This window comes from Balaenoptera acutorostrata, chromosome 16 (genome assembly GCF_949987535.1).
Source record: "Balaenoptera acutorostrata chromosome 16, mBalAcu1.1, whole genome shotgun sequence".
NCBI lineage: Eukaryota > Metazoa > Chordata > Mammalia > Artiodactyla > Balaenopteridae > Balaenoptera > Balaenoptera acutorostrata.
Window position 1 is genome coordinate 1,859,224 of NC_080079.1, and position 20,848 is coordinate 1,880,071.

The window sequence follows — 20,848 nt, forward strand, 5'->3', positions numbered from 1 at the left end:
ATAGCTATTGTCCCATTACCATTGTATATGAGCCATCTTTGGTCCGAGGCCTGATACCAGATAACTTTGAGTCTTCACATCCCCGGGACTCTAAGGGAACAGGTGGCTTAGATGGGGACTAATGACCAAGAGGTGACATGCTGGGAAGATGACATGGACCCCTGACCTCAGATTAGGACACAGCAAGCCCACCTCGCTCTTCTTTTAGGGAACCGAGGTTGATTGATTGCTGAGCTAGGCGTTTCCACAGCTAAGTCTCGCCTGTGAGAAGGAGCATGGCTTTTCTGTCCCCTTTGTTCCACGGGACAAGTTATGCTGACTATTCACCTTCCGAGGGCTGTTGTGTATCCCCTCCCGTCACCCTTGCCAACTCCTGCAGCATTTTGAGGGAAGGCGCTGTCTAACTGCTCACTCCACTTCCCCCCTCTTCACCCCACAAACAGCCAGGGTTGTGCTGGATTCTGTACAAGCAGCAAATACGTGTTTTCAGTGGATTGTGTGGCAGTTTTCACACAGGCCCCCTTTCTTCTTCCCGGCTTCCATGCGACCTTTCTGGGCCTCCTTGTCGCTCAGCCCTGCCAGGAGGAAAAGCAAACTATCTGAGGGCTCTTCCCCTCTCAGGGCTGGGCTTGATCAATAGACCAACCGCCCCAAAAGATCTGACCATCCTGCCCCCCTCACAGGGTGGAAAGGCGTCATGCACGCCCCTAAGCACTTCAGCACCAGGTCTTCAGATTTGTTGATTCTCCTCCACAAACTAGTTCTCTTTGACACCCAAGGGAGCATGTGATGGCAGCTTCATCGGGGTTTGTGGAGAGGCCCCAAGCACGGGTGGTTAAGCAGGTCAGAGTGGGCGCCGGAGCGGCCCTCGGGGAGACGTGGCATCGGCTCCTCCAGGACGAACGTGGAGACCCAGGCTGTTACGAGAGGGATCTGGGTGCCCCGGCTCAGCCCAGCAGCAAGGCTGCGCGAGCCACGGCTGCGAGAGGGGCCGGCTCTTAAGGAAGCCGTGCAGGGCGAGGCTCGACATCGTCACAGGCGCTCTGGGGGACGCGTGTGCCGTGAGGGCCTTTAGCGTGACGATCAGGACCATCTTTGCAAAGAAGCCGTCACGGCGAGCCACGCCGTGCATGGAGCCCAAATGCCAGATTTGAAGAGCTGATTTTTACAAAGATCAAGTGTTTTCAATAAAGGAAAAAAAATAATATATTTTCTCAGAATAACGAGGGAATACACGTAAGCAAGACTACCCTCACTGAGAATTGCGTTATGATGAGCACGGGGCCTTGCGGTCAGTTTCCTCGCACTTTTTTTACACCGTGTAGTATTTGCATGAGGTGAGAAGATCCTCAGGTTTCCAGGGACGCCCGATTGCTTTGTTTCCTCTGCGTAGCCCCCGCATTGGCACACGGCCCCTCCCTCCGGGCACGGCCTGTGCGGACTGGGAAGGAGCCCACACCGTGTGCTCAGGTGGTGGAAAGCTGCTCATTTCTACGCACAGCTCAGGTCTCGGTCCAGCAATTAGAAAGTAGAGACCAGGGTCATAACCCAGACCCTTCCACTTCATTGTAAGTTCAAGCTTTTCTCCCCCTTCCTTGGGCCTTGCCGGGAGGCAAGGTGGGAGCGGGGGGAGTTCAGCTTCTTTTTTGCTCTCTGGCCTCCTTCACAGAGCAGGGGTCGAGGGTCCCAGGTCCTGCGGGCGGCTCTGGGGAGGTTCTGCAGCCTTGGTCTCCTGGGCAAGGCAGTGTCCCTGTGTCCCCGGCCTCTCTTTCTCACAAGAGCTGCTCTGGTGGCCTCTTCAGACACCACCCTCCGTGGCTCTCTCCTCAGTGTTCCCCCCACCCCGGCCCAGGCCCTTGCACTTTTCTGGCCGGTGTAGACCTCTTGCTAAGGCTGCCCACACCCAGGCATCCTTGCAAACCCCCTCTGCCCACCTTGGGCACCAGCCACCCATCCTGTTCCTCAGCTGCCGCGGCGGGAAGGGCTGGGTTCCAGGACTGCCCCACGGATGCCCCCTGGCAAACCCCCGTTCCCGTCTGGCACGGAGTTGGTGGCTGGTGGGATCGGGGCCTGAGCGGAAGCCCAGACGGGGGTCCCCGGCTCTAGACCTCGTGACACGCCGGGCTCTGCAGGACGAGCGGGGACCGGGTGTCAGAGAATCTGCTGTTGACTCAGTGGAACCATCCGCCTTTGCTTTATGGCTCTTTCTACCAGACGAGGAAAATCTTGTTGCTGGGGGCTGCCGGGGGGTTAGAGCTTGGGTCTCCTCCTCGCGAAGGGCCTCCGAGTAAAGGAGAGGAGCGGGCAGCCGCGGGAGGAAGCTTGGAGAGGGTGGTCTGACATGGACGTGGCCGAGGCCCGCGTGGTTGACTTGGGGACGTGCAGTCCCACACACAGCGTAAGACGCGCGGGATGCAGTCGCGTGACCTCATGACGAAGCCCCCGCTCCTGGGCTGTCTGTTCTCTGGGCCACACTTGTCTCTGCCTCTGTTTTTTCAAGCAGAGCCGCAGTGTCACCGAGCAAGTGACCGTTTCCCTAAATCCTCCCCATCTGTGGCTCCTCTGTCTCTTGTAGACGGTGCGACGCGCTGGCCTGTTTTGCAGGCACAGGAAGGGGGCGGGGACAGGAGTGCCCGGTGTGGAGCCGTCCTGGCCCCGCACAGCCCTCTGCTCCTTGACAAGAAGCAGGCTGTGGGGGGGGTCATTCTTACAGGTTCTGAAAACGCTAACGTGGCCCAGGGGCTCTGCTGGTCCCCGTGAGGGATGACAAAGTAGCTCCACTGCCCTCGAGGCTGGGGTGTGGTTTGTCGACTGAGGTTTGGTTTACAGTTCCTTCCCCAAGGCCGATGGTGAAATGGCCCTGTACGCGGTGTTGCCAGGCCCGAGGCGAGCCTCTGGGTGGTGGTCACGGCTGCCCGGGAGCCCAGTGGTCAGCACTGACCGCCCCCGTGTGAAGGTGATGTGCATTCCAGGCTCCAGACGCACGCGGTTTGCAGATGTGAGGGCAGCCAGAAGCCTCAAGGTCTGGTGTCCACGCTCGGTCTGTTTGCCACCAGCCTGAGCTAAGGTCCCTTTAACAGCCAGGACCAGCCAGCTGGCCCCTGGGGAGAACCTGCAGGCCAGGCCACTCTTCAGAGTGACAGCAAGCCTGGCTGTGGTCATAACAACCTCTGTCTGTCCATCCATGTCCGTGACAGGTGGAGGCAGGGCCTCAGGCCTGGCTCCCGCGTGCTTCTGCCTCGCCCAGACGCAGCACCTCTGTGGGGACTGGACTTTTGGTCCAGGTCCAGAGCTGGCCCCGGGGCACTGCTGCATCTCTGAGGTACGGTTGTTAGTGGGGTGCCTGCTTCCTCACCCAGGCTCTGGGGCAGCTGCCCTGCAGCCTGGACCTGGCTCTGCAGCCACGAGGGTGCCAGGCACCGATGCCCACCGCGGCACCATGGCCGGGCCCCAGGTGGGCGCCAAGCCCAAGCATGCACACATGCACACACATGCACACACACACACACGTACACACATGCACACACATGCACACACATGTACACACATGCACACATGCGCACACACATGCTCACTCATGAGAACACACAGACACACACACACAGAGCGATGCTCAATCCTTCTTTCCTCCCTTCCCCTGGGAAGGAGAGACCCTGGGACCTTCTCAACTGTGCTGCACAGACAGGAGCTCCAGGTCAAGCAATCCCTTCCAGACCCTTCCAGGGTCTCCTCGGTGAATTTACCCATTTGTGAGGCTGGTGTGTTTAGGTGACTTGGTGTTTCTGCTAATCCTTGGTCCTGACACCGTGGTTAATCTTGCTGTCTGTCCCTGCCCGCAGACGTCTGAGGCTACGCAACGTCTCTGAATAAGATGAAGCCTGAGTCTGTTTTCATATCGGGAGTCAGGTTGTTGCCACTTTCCCCTCCCTCCTCCCAGACAGTCACTGTCTGCACAGTCAAAGCACTGTGCAGGCCACCCACGGGGGCCAGAGTCCACTTCAGTGATGGGCGAACAACGGTAACGGGAAGTCTGGCCAGCATGGACCCCCAGCCCCTGTTGGGACAGGGCTCAGGGTGGCCCATCACGGCCACTGGCTGTTGAAGCCTATGGAATCCTGGCTCTGCTGCCCGCGTTGGCCCCCCTGTCAGGGAGACCTGAGTGCCGTCCATCATGACCCACGTGGCCTGGTCCAGGATGCGTGCGTGGCCAAGTGCTCCGTGGCTAGCGCTGGGCAGGCTCAGACGGGGTTGCCGGGACCTGGCCGTGAGGTCGCAGCGGAGGCGTGGTCAGCACCGCGCAGTCGGCACAGCTCCCCGTGGGAGGCACCGTGTGCACCACCACTCTGAGTTCTCCAAGCCACTGTTTGTCCTTGTTCAGTTTCACAAACTGACAGGACAGACGGATGCTAACGACGGTTGTTTTGGCCCCGCAGATAAAAGCAGAGAGCATAGCCGGGCGCCCTGCCCGCCGGCCCTGATGCTGCACGGGGAGACGAAGAGCCCGGCGGGGGACAGACCAGCCAAGGTCAGTGGGCTGTGAAGACGGGAAACCCCGGGCTGGGGGCTGCGGGGCCTGCACGGCCTTCGCCCCTGTTTTCCCACCTGGCTCTCGGCAGTGGTGCTTTGCGGTCCCCTGTGTGGAACAGGGCCGGGTCCAGCAGGACAGCTCCAGAGCCCTGAGGAAGGGAAGGTGCATCCGGGAGCCGGGCAGAAGTAGCCTGGCCTGCCCTTCCTGGTCTGGGTCCGCTGTCCTCACGTCTCAGCAGGCACGGGCACGCGGGCAGCCAGGCTATGCAGTTGGACGCCCCTCAGGCGAGGCTGCGGTCTGAGTTTGGTTTCACTGTTATAGGAAAACCAGCGCATGTTTGTGTTTTCTGAACACATTAGAATCTCAGGTCCTTCCCTTTGCTCCTTTACCAAACGGCATTTTATAGACTGTGAAGGTGTTGGGTGCATTTCTCTTCCCATGACTAACCCAAGAAATCAGCTTTCATTGCTGCTTTTGAAAGTCACAAATGGCACTTAACTTGCTCTGATCTGTCAGATACACTGCTGGCCTCTGGTCTGATCTGTCGGATACACTGCTGGCCTCTGGTCTGCCCCAGTGTCGTGTGAACATTCTCTCTTCCTTTGCTGTTACCAGGTGTGTCTCTGCCTCAGCCTGTTACGTCCCCATTCCCGCGGTTGTCCTGCCAGCTCCCCGTTAGTGACATCCCTGGGCACACTCACCTGTGGTCCACGCCTTCCTCCCCATTATTAGTGCCGATGCTAAATGGTATAAATGGATCACGAACGTTAGTGCAAATTAAACTGTTGCTCCCTGATGTAGGATTTCTCTGTAAGAGATTAACATCCGTGTCAGAATTACATATTTATTAAACAGATCATCTTTCTTCTGTTTTAACTACTTTCTTTATCTCTGGGCTCTGTGCCTCTAATTCACTTTTATGACTTCAGTGTGGAAGGAGAGTTTTATGCCATGATTAGCCATTTTTATCACCAACAGGAAATCATAACCAGCATGCATCTCAAGAAGATGACCTTGGTAATTAGTGAGAATTACCAAGAGAGCCCCAGCTTTGCCAAATTTAAGTGTTAGTCCCCATCAGAAATCATGTCCCACGGTGTTTACTTGAATAATTAGTGGGGGAAATCTACTACTCAGAGGCCCCTCATTAGGTTTCATTCTTCAATTAGCTTCATCATGAAAATCTCTCCTTGTTTTTCTAATTGGATTAATAATGTAAACTCTGGTCTTGATATACACATATATTTCTAACACAACTGTTTCTGAATACTCTCAGTTATGTTATTTTCTCATAGGAAACAAAGACATTTTCTACTACCCCAAAATTCTACAAAAAGGTTGTTCTTCAACTTATGAGCTTAGGGATAATTACGTAAATTACAAATCATTTAGTCAGTGTAATTATACGTCACAGTGAGTGAAGGGCCCCAGGAAGACCCCAGTAAGACACCAGGATGGACAGGCGTGAACGAGATCACCCCTCATGTCATGGATCTTGCCTGTCTAACCTTTAACTGATGGCGGTTCCCCGTGGTCTTTGCCCAGAGGCCGCGCTGGACCTGGTCCGGATGACCTTTTCATCCCGGCCCTTCCCGTCCGTCCTCTGCCTGGCTCTGCTGGCACTGGCCGTTCTCTCCTGATGTCATGGGCCCTACTCCCGAGTGAACAGGAGGCAGGTTCACTCCGTTGCCTGTGGTTTTGCTGGAGTTCACGTGACTTGTTTGGGGGGTTTTCCTACCCTTATAGACCCTTGGTGATCTTTTAACTTTATATTTGAATTTGATGTTTCAGTGCTCTCATAAAGTAGCACTTTCCTTGCTAACGATTCTGTTTCAAAGGAGGTTGGGACGGTGGGAATGAGCACTGGACCCAGTATGGCCCTCGGGGGCCCTGGAACAAGCCTGTGGGCTTTTGGTGCAACTGCCCTGTCCTTGTGCAGCCGGCCTGGCAGTGGTGCCCACGTGGGGCATGGCAGCATTGGCGTCCTTGACTTTGAATCATTCCCACAAATGGCTAACCGTTTCCTCACCCACACTACCTCGTAAAGCACTGACACTGACGATGGTAGAAACAGATCCTCAAATTTTAGGATGACATTTAATTTCTTTTTAAACGAATCTAGAGCTTTAATTGCTCCTGACAATTAAATTAATTCTCAACTCAGAACCTGGTCGCTGCTTTGGATAATGCACTGGTATCTTTTAATCTCACCTGATTTTGTGAAAGAGAACACAGTCCTTATTATACTATTCTAAATTTGAGATTAAAACCATGGAAACAGCTGGTAGAAGAAGAAAAAGTATTTCCTCACCACTAGAATTTATTGTGCTCACTATGGTTTCATTTCTTTCTTATAGCTGCTCCAAAATTGAGATGGCACTGACTTTAAAAAAAAAAATTCCTCACGGTAATTTTTCAGTTCCACCTGTATGAGTTTGGTTCTGTTTCCCTTTGTTTAAGAAAATCTGATACATGTCGTACATCAGTGCAGCTAAATAAATTAATCTGAATCTTGGATCCATGTTTATGTTGGCATCATAATTGCCCATGTTTTCTAATCTCAAACAACTTTTGTTTCTCTCCAGATTCTGTCCATAATGAACAATGACCAAGTGTCCCAGCCATAGGTTTTGTTTTGTTTTTTCACTTTAGGGAATAATCTTCATTTTCTTCTGGGTGATGTCATATTCAAACATTCTTTATTTTCTACATGAAGACAGAGACAGAGTGATTTTCAAACCCGACTGTGAACCACAGTCACCTGCACAATGTAGAACACGCCCTGAACTCTGCCCTCACATGGATGCTCTAGAAGGAGGGGGGGGGGGCGAGTCACTGGAGCAAGGGAACACTGCAAGGACACAGGCTTGTCACTTCCCCTGCCTTCAAGGGACCAGACGGGCCAGCCCAGCCGCACCTGGGACCCTCACCGCTCCAGGGTTCCCTGCCACTGAAGGCAGTGTTTGGCGGTAGGGTAACTCCAGCCCCTGGGTCAGCCCATCTCCAGAGACAAATCCAGTGGGAATTTCTGCCCCCAAGACACTAAGGCATCCGGAAGCAAACCCTCAGCCACCACCGCCTGTGTCTGCTTCTACAAAAGCAGGCAGCTGAGCCAATTGGGGATAATTAGAGGGAAGCCTTAGTCTGAGTCACTCAGCACGGTCCGTGGTGGCCATTACTTCTAAATTCTCACGTGACTGCCAGGTCCCATTAGCTGGCTCTACTGAGCAGGTCATTATCTAATAGCTACTGTGGGCAGGTCTGTCTGCAGGAGACTTGTTATTCTTTACTCGGTTGCCTGTAATTGAAGAGGACTGTTTAAATTTTTTTTTTTAAAGTGCTCTCCTTCTCTCTCTACTGAAAGGAGACTCCATCGATCCTAGTGACAGGTGAAGACAGTGCGGCCAAAGGCACGAGACCCGTGGCCTCCACCCCGGTGCCCGGATCCCCCTGGTAAGATGCCCGGAGCCTGGGAGCGGTGGGAAAGAGCCCTGTCTGATCCAGCATTTGCTTGTTGTCACGAAAGAGAAATGCCTACTCCATCGGTAATGCTGTTTTAAAAAATTAATTTGCAGCTCCCGGCAGGTAGCACTTCACACTGTTGTCACCTTCTGCCGAAAAATAGCATTTAAGTGATAAGTTACCCTGCTCGAATATATTTGCAAATATGTATTAAAATAGTAATGTTGTTGCATATATATCAGTGAAAGGCAGTGTCTGAAGAAACGGCAGCACGCCTTGAGCTTCAAAGGCCTTTCCCTCTACTCCAAGAAAAGCGTAACTGAATAGATGTTAATTAAAGATGTGTCTGGCTCTCTGCAGCTGCCCTGTGAGGATTCCTGGTCTTTGAGTACACCGCGCTCAAAGCGCCCTCCACGAGGGGGCCACTGACTTTGGTTTTTTAAAATGTCCTTTTATAATGGAGTAATTTGGAAGCAGAAAAAAAGGTTATAATAGTAAAATTAGTTTTAAAACCTGAAGATTAGATTGCAGGATACAGTCGGGAGGAACAGCTAATTTAGAGAACAGAAAGAGAACCATTGGCATCGCTTAATGTACCATCAGGGCGGCAACAGCAGCCGAGCGTGGTCCCCGGCCGTGGCATTCGCCCTGCATGGCGTCCTGAGTGATTTCCGGCATCTGTCCTGCCCTGCGGCCCTGCCCTGGTCACCTGCTCACGGCGAGAACCTGTGCTCTTAACTGGACAGGCGGGGCACCCGCTCCTCCGGCCGGTCAATGGTCGGTGTCGCCGGCACCCGGGGGCCTCCCGCCCTCTGCCTTCAGCTGAAATGCTCGGCACCCGGGGGAAGCCTCACGGGTCGGCGCTCCCTATGCTAACACTTAGTGACACAGCGTTTCCAGCGCCTACAGAGTGTCCTGCAATTCAGTTGGTTTCTGACACCAACTCCTGGGTTAGCCAAAACCCCACAGGCTGAGAGCTCAGTCCCACCTCTCTTCCTTCAGACCCAGCCGGCTGCCGGCATCTCTGCCCAGCTGATTGCGAACTCAGGGCTTCCCACGACCTCCCCTCGGTTTGAGAATTTGCTAGAACGACTCACAGAACTTAGAAGAGTGATTTACGTATGATAGCGGTTTTATTACAAGGACACAACACAGGGACAGCCAGGTGGAAGAGAGGCATAGGGCAAGGTGTGGGAGGGGTCTCGGGGCCCCCATGCCCTCTTGGGGGCATCAGCGTCCCAGGACACCAGTGTGGTCACCACGTTCAGCCTCTCTGACCTGAAGGAGGTTTTATGGACGTCTCATTACTAGGCACGCCCTCTCCCCTCCTGGACGGCTTGGGGTGAGGCCGCAAACCAAGCCTCTCATCACGTAGCGGGTCCTTCCGGGCCCAGCCCCGTCCCCCAAGGGTCACCGCATGGGGCGTGGGCGCAAACTCGAGTGTGCTCAGAGGGGCTCCTTACGAGTGAAAAAGACGCTCAGTCACTTAGCTGATTCCAAGGGCTTTAGGAGCTTGGTGCCAGGAACCGAATGGGGGACAAAACAAAATTAAACCATTTATTTTTAATGACGCCACGAAGGCTGTTTGGGGTCTTCTGTAACCAGACTCCTCACGCGTGTTTCTAAGGCAACCGCGCTTCGCCGCAAATCGTACTGGGGGTGGGGATAAATTCAGCGCGGTGCGTGGCCCTGTTACTGTGAGTACGTGATGCTGCCCTTGGGGATTATAATTGGGGAGAAGACATGACCTTGGGCCCTGGAAGCTTCTAACTGTGGAAGCTGTGGTTTCGATTCCTCAATAACACCGTGTTGCAGCACAGAATGCTTCCTGGGACCCTGAAGTCACACCGTCCTCGGCTGCCGCTCCCCCTCTGTGCGGGTCCTTAGCCTTGAATTACTGATCAGGCTTCCAGCCCGAGTGGCAGCTATGGAGGGAGCCGTCCTCTCCTGACTCACAGGACAGGGAGGCTGGTGGCTCAGGCTGTCACACTGCACGAGGAAGTCGTGCCCGCAGGGCAGGCGTGTCCAGGCCGCGGTCCGGACTTTCAGACAAGGCCGTGGTGCGCTTTCTGAGCGGGAATTAGGCCCGCCGGCTGGACCTGGGCATCTTTCCCACCCCTGCTCCCCTATCTCCCTGCCTTCCTGACTCAGCCCCAGCTGAGCGAGGCTGCCTGGCCTCACTGAGCAGCCCGGGGTAAAGGGTGCCGGTGTATAAAAAACCCCACTCCTGGGAGGCTGGGTCTGGGCATCCCCTGAAAAGTGGAAGAGGGACCTGGACCTCGCAGGGAGCAGGGGGGCGTAGGGGCAGCACCAGACCGGCTTCTCCTGCAGCCTCCCTCCCTCCCGACCGGGGGAGGCTGTGTGCAGCGTGGTCCGTCGCGTCCTTAACCTTGGTGTTGCACCCACGGAAGCCTTGGTGAGGACACACCCTGTGTGACCGCAATCTGCCTCTGGGGAGAGCTCTTCTGCCCTGGGGGCTGCACCTGTTGCACCCAGTGAGCTCGGGTCACCCACCACGACCCCGTCCAGGGAGTGGGCTAGTCGTCAGCCTGCGCCTGGGGTCAACCAGGTCCTCAGGAGGCGGAGGACAGGGAGACCTCCTGGAGGTGCGGGAGGCCAAGACGCTGGCCCCTCCACCGGCCGTCCCCGCCGGCCATCGCAGGCCAGGAAGCTTGAGTTCAGCCATGTGTGTAAGGAAGCCCTCACCCAGACCGAGAACGTGCCAGGGACCCGCTGCCTTTAACTCTCTGGTACGCAGGGATTCACAGTGGGGCGTCCACAGGACAGTGCGCTGGGGAGCCTGGGGGAGGTGACTGGGTCTGTAAGACGTGAGTCCAGGGATCCCGGCGGGCCCCCAGGTGCTGTCAGAGGCTGCGGTGACCAGAGGAGTGGGCAGGGCCGCGGGGGAGCTCGGCTGTCCCCACCGAGTGGGTCTCCTCTTCTCACGGCCGAGCACCCGGAGTGCCTCTCCGTGTCCGAAGTCACTGGGTTCTTCCCTTGGTGGTGCGTCCTCTACATGGAGGTCCCCAGCCGGTCAAACTCCGGGCCCGCTCCCGCCGAGCTGACCCCCATCTTTCCCTCTTAGGCTGGCAGGGAAGCCAGAGCTCAAACCTCCCTGCAGTGAGAGACCCCCAGGTTGAGGAAGCTGGACTCTGCAGCGGGTCCCCAGCACATCCTCTGCCTGGTTGAGGGCAGCGGCTGGTTGATGTGACAGCAGAGGAGGAAACACTGTGACTGTCCCCGAAGGCGGATTCTCCTGGACGCCCTGGCCCGTGGTCGAGACGGAGCCGCCCGGAAGGCGTCTGTTCCGTGAAGATGGCCTGGGGTCCTGGACGAGACGTGAGAACAAGCCCCCTGCGGGGGTCACTCTCTCCGCAGGGCTGCCTGATGCTTCTGTGCTGTCCCCTGTCTCCACCACTTGAAAATGGGACCATAAGTTCACGGTCAATGACTGAGGGCTGGCAGGCAGCATCTTCCAGGAGCTTCACAAAGAAGTTAAAGCAAGTGGGGCCTTCAGGGGCACAGGTGGATCCCCTTCTCCAGGCAGCTCCCACGCTGCCAGGGTCTTGGGGCCTTTCCAGGCGCCCGTGTCCCAAGCTGGGAGCTGAGGACCCGCGGGTGCTTCCCCGGCACACGCAAGGCGTTCCCGTGGCTGGTCACTGCCCTCATCTCCAGCCGGCAGGTTATGGGGTCACTAAACGCACATTGGTGTCGGTGGGCGCAGCAGCCGGAGGTGCCTGAGCTGGAGACCAGGCTTAGAGGGTGAACAAAAACGCGCCGGTGTGTCCTCTGCTCTCAAGACCCCCCTAAGCCTTGACCTCACTTCTGACACAGGTTGTGTGGTCCACCCACATGGAGTGGTTCTGCAGCACTGGCTGGGTGTCCCACAGGTCAACCCACCTGACACTGTCAGACCCCACGTTCAGGGCTCAGACTCACAAGACTGTACCCCCTCTTCAGATGCCGAGTGAAGGTCCAGGTTGTCACCTGTGCTTCTGACTGACCGGCTATAGATCAAGATTTGAAGCACCTCCTTCTGTGTTCAGTAAATTTGCTAGAGCGACTCACAGAGCTCAGGAAGACCGTCTACTTACTAGGTCATCGGTTGTTATAAAAGGGTACAACTGGGGAAGAGCCAGATGGACGAGATGCGCCGGGTGGGGTATGAGGAAGGGGCTCAGGGCTTCCATGGCCCCCCAGGCATCACACTCCCCAAGTGTCACATGTTCCCCGACCTGGAAGCTCTCAGTGCTTGTGGGGTTTTAGGGGGGCTTCATTCCATAGGCATGATTGATTAAATCATTGGTCGGTGGTGACTGACTCAACCTCCAGCCCCTCTCCCCTCCCCAGAGGTTGGGGAGGGGACAGAAATTTCCCACCTTCTAATCACAGGCTTGGTCCCCTGGCCACCAGCCCCCTTCCTTAGGGACCTTCCCAGAGTCCCTCACTGACATAACCTCGGGCGTGGAGGAAGGAGCCTGGGATGTGAGTAAGAAGACACTCCTTCCACCTCGATCCCTCCTCCCTCCTCACCTGGGAAGAGTTTAGGAGCTCTGTGCAGAAACGGGGACGGGGACCAAATATACATGTCTGAGCATAAATCACGATATCCCAGGAGGGAGAGTGGGAACGAGGTTTCTACTCTCTCTTCCTCGAATCTTCATGTCTGCGGGCCCCAGTGTGCCTCACCCAACCTGCCCCGTGAAGCCGGGGCTGCTCAGTCCTTCCAGGTCAGCCCCTTCCCAGGAACAAAGGTGGGCAGAATGAGGAGAGGAACAGAGAGCAAAGGACACAGAGGCGCTGCCTTTTCAGTTCAGAGATCTCAGCCCTGGGGATGTGACCCAGTGAATGTCCTGCCGATGGGACACTCCTCCTGGGACAGGGCGCTCGGGGGCAAGCAACAGGTGGAGAGAGGGACCTACGTGTGTCTTTGTCGGGGGTGGCAAGGCATGGACCCCTCTCCCCACTGGGCTGAGATGGACGCTTGGAGAGAGAAGCAAAGATGACTTCCATCTTGCAGAACCCATAAACATCTGGATTTGCAATGTGAAGGTGACTGCGGGGATCCTTTTGTACGACAAACCAGCAATCCCCATATCCATTTGCTAAAATCCAGATCTTCATATAGTAGGGCTGCTAAGTATGGATGCTTTGTACCAGACCTAACTAACTCTGGTGCACTAATTATGTCCTCTGGGATCTGCGGACAGATAAAGAGAAGAGGGAATATGGCAACCATCCAGAAATTATACAGCGTGATTAAAGCAGAGGAACATATACATATTACTTAAAATGTGCATAAAACGATACATAAAATTAATTTTGCATGTCACAGCTGGTTTGGTCTAGTTGAGACCAACCGTAACAAGTGGATAAGCAGATTTCTCTTGGGGAATCATGTTTATTTACCTGGCCACCAGCTCTTTGCTTCAGTCCCACACGTGTCCCTGTGGCACAGGAACTGGGTTTTTTGTAGCCTAGATATGAACATGTGCCGTGCTAATTGTTGCCACTCCTCTATCTCCCAGGTAATAATCCCCTATTAAGTCCCTAATTAGCTCCACTCTTCCCTCGCTGGAGAGGCTCAGCGGGTGGTGAAAGCAGGAGGTTGTGAATGTGTCCTACACTGTGGTCCTGGGCACTGGCTCTTCCCCGTGATGAAGGTGTGGTTTGGGCATCCATGGACGCAGCCCCGGGCACTTACAGAGTCAGTGCATCCCCGAGGCAGCAAAGGTACAGCACAGACCCATCCAGCATCGGGAGAGAATTGGCCCGTCAATCTCCCAATGGAAAGCTTCTTTCTTAATAGCCAGGCTTGGAGCCAGAGGGGCAGGTACCCAGGAAACTGAGATACTGAACTGTGTCTACCTGATAAAGAACATCTGGGGCCTCGCGTCAGGGGGACTTGTTGGAGCCCATGTTTCCCTGTGTCTAAGTGTATCCGATTCTTCGGGGAAGGACACCTGCCCAGGTGAGCCGTCTGCCCTCAGCCCAGCATCAGGTGGAGGTGACATCTGTCCGCATCTGCCTGGGCTGAAAGCTGAAACCCTGTTGCTCTTCACCGCCCAGCAGCACAGGACGGGGCCCATTCCCCGCAGCCAGGGGCCGGGATGCCTTCACTCACCTACTCCCAGCTGCTTCTTATTACCCAGGCCCTGCCCCCCGCCGACCAGAACCTTCTCATGTCCGGCAGGCCCCCAGCTCCAGGACCTCAGGACGCCCCCCAGAGCCAGTGGGAGGGCTGGGGTGTGCTGAGGCTGGTCTCTCACAGCCTTTGGGGGGTTGGCCCGGGGCTGCTCTCTCTGCGCCCATGGATGCATGACCACCTCCCTGCCTCTGTGTCTGAGGCTGCCAGCTCCTCAGTAATTCTCGCCGAAATACCCTGTCCCCTATGGGATGGAGTTACACGCCCCGGACTTTCCCACGTCGGCAGATCCTAGTTGACTGCACTTTCTCAGCAAGCGCATCACTCCCTGGGTCCTTCAGCTGCTGTGGCGATGGCGGTGCCGTGTTTGGTGGGACCAGGTCTCATCTTTGAAAACCCAGAGTGCAGGTCTTTAGGGAAGAGGGAGGTGATGGGGGAGGGTGGCCCGTCCCAGACACCACCTGCTGCCTTGCTTTCGGAAGGTCTTCCTGAATACTTAGTCCTTCCTCACCTTTGCGGTCTGTCCTGAGTCGGGGTCCCCAGAAGCAGCACCTGGGACAGCGCTCTGGGTGCCTGTGAGTTACCAGTTACCTGAGGAGTGATTTCCAGGGAGGGGGCAGTGGGGAGGCAGGCCAGGAGGGGGCTGGGCTAAGCGAGGATGTGGTCTCAGCTGGAGGCCAAGCCTTGGGTGCCTTGGGCCATGAACACCTGGATTTGCCCCAGGCTTTCACCCCCTGGCTGTTAGGGGAGGCTGCCCCGGGGTGGGCATGGTCTCCAGGTGAGGCAGTGACCCACCGAGCACGATTATCCGATCCCAGGGCAGACCAGCTCAGGGAGCTGGGGCTGGGTGCGCCTGCCCGCAAGGTTGATCCACGGGGAGGGCACCGACCTGACCATGACTGGGGCCCTGGACTGAACTGGAAAATTAAGGGAAAAGAATAGAAGCTAGAATACAAGTCAGAGGGGATTTAAGAAATCACCTGGGGCTACAGCCTCGTCCACTCATCTTGTGAGAATGAGGGCACTGAGGCCCAGGAGAGTGAATTCACTGTCTGAGGTGTTGAGACACAGAGACACAGAGCCGTTCTGGAAGGCAGGTCTCCACGCCCTTGGGCTCCTGGGTGCCCACCCCCAGTCCCCAGCTGCCCTCTGTGACTCTTAGAGGAGGGAATAGACCAGTCAGCTGTGGGCATGAGACTGCTGGGGGCTGGGCTGTGAACCCCAGATCTCTGGTGTGCACGTGTTTGTGTGTGTATGGGTGGTGGGGACAGGATGACTTCCTGCCAGGACAGCGGTACCTGTCAGGTGTATCAGCTGCAGAACTTCGTTGTCCTACAAGTGAGGTCAGGGGTCCTGGGGTCCACACAGCAGCTCTTAAATTTTTTTTTTTTTTTTTTTTTTAATTTTATTTTTTTTATTTATTTATTTATTTATTTTTGGCTGTGCTGGGTCTTTGGTTCGTGCGAGGGCTTTTCTCCAGTTGCGGCAAGTGGGGGCCACTCTTCATCGCGGTGCGGGGACCGCTCTTCATCGCGGTGCGCGGGCCTTTCACTATCGCGGCCCCTCCCGTCGCGGGGCACAGGCTCCAGAAGCGCAGGCTCAGCAGCCGTGGCTCACGGGCCCAGCCGCTCCGCGGCATGTGGGATCCTCCCAGACCAGGGCTCGAACCCGTGTCTCCTGCATTAGCAGGCAGATTCTCAACCACTGCGCCACCAGGGAAGCCCCAGCTCTTAAATTTTTAAGTGTATAGACAGGGATGCAGGGAGCCAAAGATGCTTCTAGAAGTTTTCACTCAGGCCAAGTGAAGTCAAACATCATGAAAAAAAAAAAAAAATTCAAGCCAGACTGTTACAAACGTACCCTGGTGGCTGCCAGGAGCTTTGGTCTTGGAGCAATCTTTCCAGCCACAGCCCAGCCAAAGAAGGCTTCAGAAGCCTGCATGTGGGCAGGTGACCGGCTGCTTTTGTGCCCCAGACAAACCTGATTTGATGCGCTCAACAGGGAGGGAGGTGCCCGGGTGGGACCTGCCATCACCCCTCTGCTGCTGCTGGTCTGCTTGCCTCTTACTTGACATTACCTGCATTCTCATCCAGTTGAAGCTGGAAACAGCCTGCGTTCACAACAGGCAACCTCCCCCAAACCCGCCCCATGGTCCCCAGAAGCTAACATATGCTCAGTGTTGCCAAGAGCGCAGTTCCCAGACCCACCAGGAAGCTCTCCATCACCCACCGGAGCCGTGTCCGAGAGGGAAGGAGCCGCAGTCCCCAGCAGGGTTTATGGTCCCTGCTAGCCCCGAATCCTGTTTGAGAGCTCACTCAGTGGTGGAATTGTACATAATCTACAGCACAGCATAATTACCTGCAGCTTTATACTCAATAAGAACGTCTTATGCCAGCTGAGTTCTGCACCAAAAGGCACGCAGCTTCCTCCAGGCCCCGAGAGGTTACCTGTCCCCTGCCTGGGCTCGCTGGGGCTGGGGGGGATCCAATCCATAGGCAGGGATCTTGCCCAGTTTGCCAGCGTTGCCCCTCGACTTCCAGCCCCTGTGGGCCCATGAGCCGCCCAGCGTCTAATAAAGGCGGGACCCTCACGTCTTGCCTGAGTTTTCCCACAGCGGTGAGCATGTCAGAACAACACGAATCTCCATTCCAACCCCCGCCTATGCAGATGATGGAACGAAGGCCACAGAGGGTGAGGGCGGCTCTCAAGATCACCTGAAGGTCAAGGGCAGGTCTAGAGCTGGAGGGTGCGTCCACCGAAGAGGCGGGCCGTGGCCTTCCACCTGGCTGACCAGGCCAGCAGGGGCCAGCGCTGTGGGCACTGGGGTCTGGGTCGCTGCTGGAGGGATGCAGGCCCGGATGCTGGCGCCCAGGACGGAGAGCGGCCAAGGGTGAAGCGCGCTGGGTAGTCTACCACAGACTCAGAGATTTCATCCCCACAAATCTGTCATCTCATCGCTCTGGAGGCCAGAATCCAACACGGACCCCACGGAGCTGAATCCAGGTGTGGGCGGGGCTGGTTCCCTCCGGAAGCTCCAGGCGACAATCTGTTCCAGGCCTTTCCAGCTTCTAGAAGCATCGGCATTCCTTAGCCCCTTCCTCTGACTTCAAGGCCAGCAGTGGAGCATCTTCCAATCTCTCTCTCCCCCTACCCACCCACCCCAGGTGTGTGCGTGTGTCTGCCTGTCTGTCTGTCTTTCTTCTGCTTCTGTCCTCACACCTTCTCTGACTCGGACCCCCCCCCCTTTCTCTTATGAGGACCCTGTGATGACACTGAACCCACCTGGACAGTCCAGGCTACTCTCCCCATCTCAAGATACTAACTTAATCACGTCTGCGAGGTCTCTTTTGCCATGTAAGGTAACATTCAGAGGTTCTAGGGAGTCAGATGTGGACCTCTTTGGGGCCGTTATTCTGTCCACCGCTCCCATGAACCTGGCCTGGCCGGGTAGTAAATCAGACAGACCAACTCAAGGTCATTTCTACGAAGGGACCTGGTCTGTACAGAGTTCCCCTAACATGAGGCTCAGCCCCTGAACCCTCTGTCCGGCCTATGGGAAGTGGCCGGCTGGGCTGAGCATGGAGATTCAAGGGTGGAAATGATTTTCTCTGCGGGAAGCAGAGTGGCTTGTGCTGGCTCAGATCCAGAGAGAGGGCAGACACCCATGTGTGTCTGTCTGGTAAGGCCAGAGCCGGTTGCCGGGAGCCCAGGCACTGCCCAGAAGTGTCCCTGATCAGTCTCCCCCAAGAGAGAAATCAAAGATCAGAGGGTTTCAAGTCACGTGGACTTGTCCTGCCCATTTCCGCAGCTTCTTAGGAGCCCTAGGAGAGTCCTGGAGCTTTCAGGGCCCTTAGAGGTCACTGGGGGAAGCTGAGGTCCAGGAAGGGGAGAGGATTCCTCTTGCCCAAGAGGAATCTTCTGGAAGGCCCAGACCAGAAACAGGTACAGAGCTCATTTCTCTGCACCATCACAAGACTGGTCACAGGACACAGCCAGAGGCCAGTCTGGTGGCCTTAACTGGCCTTGTTTGTTGGGATACATTGAGGCCAAATCCGAATTTCTGTGTGCATTCCCACGTTACAGACATATTCCTTAGGAAGGAAGCTTTTCCTTTCTTTTGTTTTTCTTTTCTTCACTATTTTTCCTCAGTAATCTTTTTCTCCTCCCTGATAACCTTTCACAGATAAGAGGTCTTAAAATTGCATTCTATTCCTTTCGGAGATTTTAGAATCCTACATGTGAAAACACAAAACTTAATTCCTTGCTCTTCTAAAAACAAACCAAGACTGAGCTGAGGCTGAGGCCGCTCATTCAAGCAGCCCATGTGCTAGTTCTCTGCTGGAGAAGGGTGGGCTGCAGGCCTGTGTGGGCCGCCGGGGCCTGTGAACCCTGCCGCACGGGCGGCGCCCAGTCGGGGGGGTTTACCGGCCACCGCGCTGCATGTTACTCGGTCCCTGGATCCAGGGCCAGAGCGGGAATTCCGCTAAAAGGAGAGAGCTGGCCTACAGGGAGAGCTCAGAGCTCCTGGGGTCCGGTTAAGCCGCTCACTTCTCTGAACTTTGGTGTCCTTACCGGTAAAACGAAGGTGAGGACAATGTCTGCCTGTGAATCAAATGAGACAACATGTGAGAAATACCTGTAAATCACCCTAAAAGCCAGACATTGCTACCGTCATTCATACTTTGCATAAGTAACCTTTGCAAATGTGTGGATTTCAGCCCTGAAGGGCTTTTTGAGTTAGGGCTCATGCCAAGGGTCTTTGAGGGAAACTAAGAGGAGTTTCTCGATTCACACAGGTGTGTGGTCTGGACGGGCGATGACCGGGTTTTCTTCTTCAACCCGACGATGCAGCTGTCCGTCTGGGAGAAGCCGATGGACTTGAGGAACCGCGGGGACCTCAACAGGATCATCGAAGACCCTCCCCACAAGCGCAAGCTGGAGGCGGCAACAGGTAACTAAGAGACGGGCCCTGTGAACCCAGTTTTATAAGGGTCTAAACTGTACATTCCCAATGAGCATGAAAGGAAAGCACGATTTTCCTGGGTATGTTGGCAATTGATTTTGAAGGAATCGTGTTCCCTGTTTCAGAATTTAGTCATTAAGTTTTTATGGTGCTTTCTGCAGAAACACTGATCCTTGCAAGGGGGCGGCTCTGGCTTTCTTTTTAATTTAATTTAATTAATTTATTTTTTATACAGCAGGTTCTCCTGAGTTATCTATTTTATACATGTTAGTGTATATATGTCAGTCCCAATCTCCCAGTTCATCCCACCCCCTGCCCCCATTTTCCCCCCTTGGTGTCCATATGTTTGTCTCTACATCTCTGTCTCTATTTCTGCCTTGCAAACCGGTTCATCTGTACCATTTTTCTAGATTCCACATAAATGCATTAATATACAATATTTGTTTTTCTCTTTATGACTTACTTCACTCTGTATGACAGTCTCTAGGTCCATCTATGTCTCTGCAAATGACCCAATTTCATTCCTTTTTATGGCTGAGTAATATTCCATTGTATATATGTACCACATCTTCTTTATCCATTCGTCTGTCGATGGACACTTAGGTTGCTTCCATGACCTGGCTATTGTAAATAGTGCTGCAATGAACATTGGGGTGCATGTGTCTTTTTGAATTATGGTTTTCTCTGGGTATATGCCCAGTAGTGGGATTGCTGGGTCATATGGTAGTTCTATTTTTAGTTTTTTAAGGAACCTCCATACTGTTCTCCATAGTGGCTGTATCAATTTACATTCCCACCAACAGTGCAAGAGGGTTCTCTTTTCTCCACACCCTCTCCAGAATTTGTTGTTTGTAGATTTTCTGATGATGCCCATTCTAACCGGTGCGAGGTTATACCTCATTGTAGTTTTGATTTGCATTTCTCTAATGACTTTCTTTTCACATAAAGTTACTAACCTGGGGAAGCCCTCTCATCTGTCAGCCACTCAAAACTTCCTTTCCAGCACAGACATTAGCCTGCATTTAACTTTTTTCTCTTTTTTTTGCTTTTAAAATCTGTTTTCTACTATCAAATTAATGTGTACTGGTTAAACATTTTAGAAAATGCAGATAAGTCTCACCTTTCAAGCTCATCCGTGGTGGTCATTTTGATGTACTAATTCCTTTTTTTTTTTTTTTCTCCAGCATTTATTTTTGTTCCAAATGTCATAGGAACGCCCCTTGAGACCACATGTCACGAATGGGAGCATGTAACCCTTCCCCCTCACACACCCACTTCAGAGCTTTGTATGAAATCCATCCGTTCTTTATTTGACGGGATGCTTGATTTCAGTGGAAGTGCATGTGGAGAGGAGAAGGATTCTTCTCAGCTGTAGAGGAATCGGATGCTTGCAGAGCGGTAACTGTTCCCAATGATGCCCCAGCAAATCTCGTTTCCCCAAGAGTCAGAGGAGAGCACTTAACATTTTCAGAAAGGATCCTTTCCGATTAGATCTCATATATTTTTAATCAGCTGCTGTGTTGGGAAAGACCCACTCCCTGAACACGTGGGTTAAAATAGTACTGGCTTCACTGGGGAAACTTGAGATCAGCGCTTCTCCCTGACTGACCCGCAGAGCTTGGCTGAAAGGCCAGGAAATAGGATCTTGACCCCTTGAAGAAGTGTTTGTTTTATTTTTGTGGGTGTTTTATTGGGTTTGCAGTGATAGTCTTGATTCCGCCTCAGGTGGGGCTAACACAGATGACAGAGA

At 54.4% G+C, this 20,848-nt stretch overlaps 1 protein-coding gene across 1 annotated transcript in view; it reads left to right on the forward strand.

The window, feature by feature from the left end:
• The window catches only part of TCERG1L (transcription elongation regulator 1 like), a 196,346-nt gene that overhangs the window by 128,703 nt on the left and 46,795 nt on the right, over positions 1 to 20,848 (forward strand). Inside the window, exons 5-7 of the mRNA XM_007173365.2 lie at positions 4,434 to 4,525; positions 7,893 to 7,981; positions 18,932 to 19,086. Coding sequence (XP_007173427.2) covers positions 4,434 to 4,525; positions 7,893 to 7,981; positions 18,932 to 19,086 — 336 coding nt within the window. The remainder of the gene's footprint in view (positions 1 to 4,433; positions 4,526 to 7,892; positions 7,982 to 18,931; positions 19,087 to 20,848) is intronic.